Source organism: Pyxicephalus adspersus, chromosome 5 (assembly GCF_032062135.1).
Source record: "Pyxicephalus adspersus chromosome 5, UCB_Pads_2.0, whole genome shotgun sequence".
Lineage (NCBI taxonomy): Eukaryota > Metazoa > Chordata > Amphibia > Anura > Pyxicephalidae > Pyxicephalus > Pyxicephalus adspersus.
Genome location: NC_092862.1, coordinates 133,515,124 through 133,522,995, shown reverse-complemented (window position 1 = coordinate 133,522,995; position 7,872 = coordinate 133,515,124). Strand labels below are relative to the sequence as shown.

General features: G+C 36.2%; 1 protein-coding gene across 1 annotated transcript in view; it reads right to left on the bottom strand.

The window, feature by feature from the left end:
- CUBN (cubilin) overlaps positions 1 to 7,872 on the bottom strand; it is a gene marked incomplete in the record, with an annotated part of 126,605 nt that overhangs the window by 16,778 nt on the left and 101,955 nt on the right. The window contains 4 exon segments of the mRNA XM_072412780.1: positions 1,661 to 1,849; positions 2,327 to 2,476; positions 4,635 to 4,791; positions 7,453 to 7,640. Coding sequence (XP_072268881.1) covers positions 1,661 to 1,849; positions 2,327 to 2,476; positions 4,635 to 4,791; positions 7,453 to 7,640 — 684 coding nt within the window.

The following is a 7,872-nucleotide window of genomic DNA, read 5'->3' as shown; positions in this document are numbered from 1 at the left end:
CCCCAGGGAACCCCTAATATATTTACTATATCCCGAGCTCACAGTAAATTATTGTGGTGGGCAGTGGGAAGAATGCCTCTTACATTGCTGGCCAGTGGGAAGAATGTCACCTTTATAGATAGCCAAAAAGGTCATTGGCGTCACTTAAACTGACCTGAGAGGCACAGATTTCACAGGAACCCCTAGCAACATCTGGAGGAACCCTGCTTGGAAACACCATGCTAGATCGTATGGAAATTATTAGATATATATCAAGCACCTTCTGTTTTATTGCAAGGTTAAAAAACAAGTTTTACTTTGATCTTTTACATTTTGCAGTGTCTAGAATCATTATGGGTCAAAATGAAATGGCCAAAAATATAATAATGTTTCATGCTAATTTCCAAAGTATCAGTGTTTTATAGGGCTGAAATTAATTTTCAGGCAATTTGCATAAAATTTCTAGAATTACTTAAATAGCATAGGTTAGGTATATGCATTTGGATGAAGGGATTATATGCTTGCATGGCCCCTAATTTTATGTATCTCCAATATATTGTAAAATTTAGGTTACTTAACAATGAGGATGAATTGTTTCACAGTGCTTTTCATGTTTTACTTGTTGAGAATTGATTTACTTGATAAGAATAGAATATGAAAACACTTATATGTCCAAACTTTGTCACACTTTTTCTTTTAAGCTTAGATGAAGTCTTAGTATTAAACATTGAGTTCGATAGAGAGTCCTGTGTAGTCTTACCAAAATGTTCAGTCCAGTGTACTGTAACAGACCTGGTCAGACATTATATATATTAGGACAAGTACAATAAGTATAAGTTTAAGTGATAAGTTAATAAGTTTAACTTTCTCTTGTTTTGGAGGGCTGAGATGTGATTATATGGGCATATCTTTGAAATAAGCCTGTGTGATAGGTGATTTCCTCTGCTGCCATCTCTATATATTCCGCTGTGCCAGATTTGAAGAAAAAATATGTGAATGGGATTAGCCAATTTGTCACGGTCTGAAAAATACCTCCTGAAGAAGCAAATCAAATTTGCGAAACGCGTTGAGTTGTCTACCGATTTTATATGTTATTTGAGACTGATTGTTTTGTTACCAATTCAAGTTGGATTGAAAATTCTATATAAATGGCGCAAAGTTTTTATTTATGTATAATAAAATTTGTTATTGTTATTTTAAATACTAGTTGGCTCAGATAATATATGGTATACACAATTATTGCCTAAAAGACCTGTTCTTTTTAGAGTTGTTTGTGGATGTGGCAATACTACCAATTAGATTAGTTATAAAGTGACCACCATATTACAATATTTTAATGTTTAAGATTTTAATTGTAGGTAATGTATATTATCATAGAGTTCCAGCCAGAACTCCAGAACTGATGACTGATCTTTACTGATCCCCCTACTATATATATATTGCTTTTGGTCTTAAAATGCAAAAAAAGATTAAAAATGATTATTATTATTATTATTATTATTATTATTAATAATAATAATAATAATAATAATAACAATAAACAGGATTTATATGGCGCCAACATATTATGCAGCACTGTACATTAAATAGGAAAATGACCTTGCATTGATTGCTCAACCTACACTGGGTTGGCAGTGAAATCCTCTGGGACAATATAAAGCAAGGCGCAGTAAATACTTACGGATCACCCTGTAGCTTGCCACAAATCCATGCATGTTGATATTGGAATCAGTGGTGAACATAATGGACATTGTCCCTTTGCTGCTGACTGGCACAGCTTGTGAAATATCACATGCTGTTTGCAAAGGTTTTCCTGTAGAGGGCGCTCCACTGTACACAATAACACTATCCTTTGTGCAGGAGAAGGTAGCTGAAATAAATAAAAAAATGCATAATAATAAAATAATAAACATTTGAAAAGATATAATAACAAGATATGCATGTAGACCAAACATCAAATTCTTGAAACGAATTTGGCTATTCCTAGAAATATAATATCATGGCAAGATGATGGAAGTTGATTCTAATTTGCTGTCTGCTGCTGTGACAAATTTTTAAAATAAGGAATATTGTATTTCAGATGAACTTTAATCATGTAATTTGGATTTTCACTAATTGTCACATTATATATCTCCTCTCTTACTGTGTGTAAATTCCCCCAACTCCTAGATTGTAAGCTCTTCGGGGCAGGGTCCTCTCCTCCTCCTGTGTCACTGTCTGTATTTGTCTGTCATTTGCAACCCCTTCTTAATGTACAGCGCTGTGTAATATGTTGGCGCTATACAAATCATGTTTATTACTAATAATAATAATAATAATAATATTAATATAAATAAATGACACTCACTTTCCACTTCAAAGCTGAGATAGGTCAGCACAACGAACATTGCGTCATCAGCCTGGATTGTGTAGTTGCATTTCAAATTGTTGTCATATCTGTCTGGGTAGTTTGGGGAAACAATGCGACCACTAGGCTTGGTAAAGTTAGCACCGCATCCTGCAAGTAAAGAAAACACAATATGACTCACAATTAGTCATTGTACTAATTTTCTGTGAATGTAATTTGATGCTAGTCACATCCCACACCTAACTGATAAGTCACATGGGAGACACGCCTTCCCTTTCTTCTCGCTGGAGTTTCAGTTAACCAGGGATAGGCAGAAAGCAAGCAGCCATTGTTGAGTTCTCCTACTAAATAACCCTGTGTGTCCTGCACCCTCTGTACTATACTAACACTGCATTACATTTAATCTCCCTGGCACTATGAGTATTTTTAAATGTAAAAGCGGTACATTTATAATAATCATTATTTTACATTTCCTGCCTGGTCCCACCTACCAGCCCCACGGTCTTGCCCTCCAGCCAAAGGCTCGCAAGCAGATGCCTGACTGGCATCTGCTTCCCCTGGCCTCTCGCCCCCAATGTTCACACGCCGGTAACGTAGATGCCGGCCGGACATCGCCAGGGAAAGCAGATGCCAGGCATCACTGGAAGATGTCGCCGGTATTTCTGAAGGATGCTGCGGGCACTGCTGGAGGACGCGCCTGGAACCTGGGAGCCAGGTAGGACTTTAAAACTCCGAGTGTGGCTCGGGGTTACCGCTTTTGGCACTGAAAATAAAGGCTGAGCCACACTGGGGAATACCGGCAGGGGATGTTAAATAGGTAAAAACAAATTTTATAAACATTATATAGGAAATCATTTCATATATACAGGTAGTCCCCAGGTTACATACGAAATAAGGACTGTAGGTTTGTTCTTAAGTTGAATTTGAATGTAAGTGCGAACAGGTATATTATTTTATTAAATGCAATTAGGACAGATGTTTGTCTCAACATAATATTAGGCAGCTAATCACAAAATCTCAAAAAACTTTATGGAGCCTAGACACTCATAATATTTTGGAGCAAGCTGTGCTTTGATATGCAAAAAAAAACATCTTCAGAGTTTGTCTTGGTCATTAAAAAGTTACAAGAGGCTGCAGAAAGACATCAGTCCTTAAGGTCACCCACAACTTCAAATGTGTTTAGCAAAAGATTTCTTGAAGTCATGCAAACTGCCCCCCCATTCAGCCTCCGACCTGCACAGAAGGAGCAGGGAAACTCCGTTTGTGTCTAGGAGTCGTCCATATGTTGGATGTTTTTAACCCGGGGACTACCAATATATACACATATATTGATAATGACATAACAAAGGAATTGCCCCCACCAGCCTATGAAAATGCCATTGAGTCAATTGTCAAATTACTTTTGAGCCCCTGAAATGAAGTGATTGTGTAAAAAAAAGGCTTTAGTTCCTCAAATTTTTGCAATCTTTTTGTTCAACCTACTGAAGTAAAGCTGAAAGTCTGCAGTTCAACTGCATCTGAGTTGTTTCATTTAAAATTATTGGTGGTAATGTACAGAACCAAAATTAGAAAAAAGTTGTCACTGTCCAAATATTTATGGACCTTACTGTGTGTATATATATATATATATATATATATACACACATTTTGAAATGTAAATTTCACATAATACGTTAACTATGCATGTCAGGACCAGGATACTTTGCAGAATGTAGGCTTGCAGGTCCTTGGAATGTCATGTGCTGTCACATTGTGGTATATCCCATGTCTTAGAGCTATACTTTATATTTACTTTATATACTTTCTCATACCAGTGAACTGCTGTCGCAGGGAAGATGCAACATGTAGGACCTGATTTATAAAGCTCTCCAGGACTGAAGAAGATAGACTATCATGAAAGAACCTGGGTGATCCATCAATGAAAGATCTTGGAATGTATTTAGTCCAGAACTGAAAACATTTGCACCTAAAAGCAAATGATTTTTAAGAAATCCATTCCAGGTTTTTTATATCCCCAGGTTCTATCATGATAGTCTATCTTTTCCAGTCTTGGAGAATTTTAATAAATCAAGTCCAATAAAGTTGGTGTTGTCACCTTGTAAAAAGTAGTGCATTACTGGTAGGATTACCAGGCAAAAAAGACTGAGAAGGAAAAGTTTTGTAGCCAACAAATTAAAGACATGTAAGGTGCACCATGTTACATTTTTGTACTTGGGTTTCCATTTTTAAGACACCAGGGCATTGTTTTTATAAGATATGGTACAGTAACAGTGATATGTAATCATTTCTTAGACACTACTATACTTACTGCTGGTGAAGCTGGCTAAGAAACCATTGCCAGGGATATCTTGTGACTGGAAAGTTAATTTAATAATATTTCCTGGGGAGACAACAGGACCCGGGGTGGAATTCATACAGGCTGATAATAACAGGTACTCTTCAGTCTCTGCAGAACCACTCCAAACCTGACCAGCACAAAAAAGCTGTGTTCATTAAACAGAATATCTTACATAAGCATTGCTGATTCAATACAACCATAGCAAATAAATCCGGCTGAAACTTGTATTAGAAAATGAAAATTTTAATCATATTTAGGGACTTTGATGATATTGTTTGTCCTTCACCATGCAAATCGTATTTTTGTGATTGGAGAAATGTGTGCAAAAAGGTACAAAGTTTTGTCATGAAGCAAATTTACATATTTTGTAAAACTTGTTATTGGCAACAACATTTCTGGGGTGGGGGGCAGGAAAGATTTTAAAAATGTTGTTTTCTGTAAAATTTAGTTTTATGCCGCCATAACACTAAAGGATAATTTCAAAACCTAAGAACATCTCACTGTAGGTCCCTCTGATCTATTCAGCAGTTTTGGTGACAATTCTATGGTAATGGGCTTTGCAATCAACTCATGAATCATGTTTTCCTGACTATCATTTATTCTTTTTTTACATTCGTACAAGTTCCTTTGAGATCCCCTTCCCTATTGAAGTTTTGTTGACAATACCATGTTCAGGAGCTTTAAAATAAACCTGAAAAGTTGATAATAATTTTCATATAACACATTTTGCAAACATATCACAAAAAATTAACGTCACTAATCCTAATTCTAAAATAATGATTTATTAACATTGCATATCATTATTTTTTATAGGGACCACAATAGGCTGGTACAAGTCAAATTCAGGTACTTACATTGCTTGAATTTAAAAAAAAATGTATTTAATGATTTATTATTAAATACTATTTTACCTGGAATTAAAGTACCACTTTGAAAATTTGTGATGGGGCAGGTCTTTATTGTAGAAAGGGACAGGCAAAAAAAAAACATACTTATCTGCCTGATCACTGTCTTTCTTTGAAAAAAATGCACACTACCGGGAATGAATGAACTTTCACATATCTGTATGGGAGTTACAGTATCTTGGTCCAACCAATCAAGACTGAAGAGGGCCATGAAATGGAGAAATGGAGAAAAAATGGAGAAAAAAAGAAGATGGTGGCACCCACTATGGAATAGGGACAGGTGAGTGTATTTTAAATTGTATTTTTTTATTGTAATTAAACAGGTAAGGGTCTATCCCCCCTACAATAAAGGACCTGTCTGATAACAATCAAAGGTTTATGATATACATAAAGTTCACTTTTCTGTATCATATAGGATTTGTTAATCCTAAATAACATTAAAAAACGTGAACAGACTTTCATAAAATTTCCTGTCCATTAGAGTGCTACAGTCTCAGGTCAATGCCACACATTGCGATCATGGCCACAGCCACCCAAACAAGGCCGTAAAAAGGTTTCTGAACTATTTTGTTTGCCATGTTTTCCTATGTTTGCCAATTTGTCTAAAAGCAGCTTTTCATCTGATAAATGAATGAGCAACATGAGTCAAGAAATATAAGAATAAATGCATGTTGGTTACATAAAACCAGTCTTTTCTGAAAAAAAATTGAGAAAAACCCCACTAAAGAATATTTCTGGTTCTTTCTAGAACAATGACATTTACAAGTTACATTCTGGCATGACAACTATAAGTCATGAATCATGCAGCAAAGGATACTTTTGAAACATAATCACTTGTCATGCACTACTATGTGGATGTTTCTCCTGTAAATTATGCCCACAGCTTACATTGGGAAAATATTTTGTAATTTTTGTGTTGTCTTGGGAACATGCCTACTGAAGATCACATTCACTCAGATCTGGTAACTGGGTGAATATAGCAGGCTAAATAACCGATGACTGTATGATGGTAAGCATTCTGTGGAGATATCACCATTTGTGTATTCCAGCACGTACAGAGAGGGCAATATGATGCCTCTAATGACTCCATATCTGTATGTGTACAGATGATGGCACACTGGGCAGCAGTGATGTAGGGCAAGGAACATGCCAACAGGTGGAGAATGTGGGCTAAAATGTCTAGTTGATGAATAATCTCAACAATATCTGACCAAAGCGAAAAAAAAAATCTTATTTTTCTTTAATGGCCCTAAAGAGACTTTGGCATTGATGAAAATGGGAGAAAGTTTCTTCCGGTATAAAGTGCAGACATCTAGGGTGTCTATTCTGACATTTACAGGTAGTCAGACATTTATAGGTAGTCAAACTTTCTAAGCCTTGACGCACATTACTATTGGTCCATCTCTATGATGGCCAGCCTTACTGGACCATTGGAATGTGTAAGAGGTAGTAAGGGGCAGCCGTGCAAGTGAATCAGCCATGGCTGGAATTGGGAAGCTGAGCGTATTTGCAGATGCCTGGTAGTTACCTTTTTGTCAATATCTCTTTATCATTCACTTTTATCTTCAATTTTAATAACGTTCCAGGCAGAATACATGCTTTACTATAAAAGGTGGAGAAAGACTAAATACTGTAGTACTTTGGAGCCAGAAAAAGATTTTAGTAGGAAGGAAGATTCCAACTGCTTAGAATTAGTAAATTAGTGGTCAAGTCGAATCGTTTTTAATCATTGCTGAAAGTTGAAATTTCAATTGAAATAAAGAAATGACAATTTAGAAGATAATTGGAATTGAAAGTAAAAAGCATTCTATATAGGCGCTGGTCTGAACACATATTGGATACAATTATTATTGTACTTGTGTATTGTATTTGTCTTCTCCCACCTTTAAAAAGCTTCTTTCGCATTGCCCACTGCTGTCAGGAATGTTGAAGTTCTCACTGAACGTCAGTTCTAAATGGCTGCTCTCATGAGTCTGGATTGTCCACGTACATCTACTATTTAGAGGGAAGTTTAGAGGCCAGCCTGGGGATTTGATGTCACCGCTATCTGCATGGATGTAACCACCGCAACCTATTAGAGAAAAATATATTATTAAAGTGTACCCAGGGGCTCAAAAAAGCCAAAGTAGTGGTGGTTTTTCCTAGTCCTGCAAATTGCAGACTGTGTCTGTTTTATGGAATGAAAAGAGATTCCGTCCACACACCTGTTCCCTGCCTGTCACACTAATTTTGTAAAAAATTGTAAATTACACAAATAGCAGACACCATTAATGAGCCATTCCATCCAAAATCACTTGACAGTT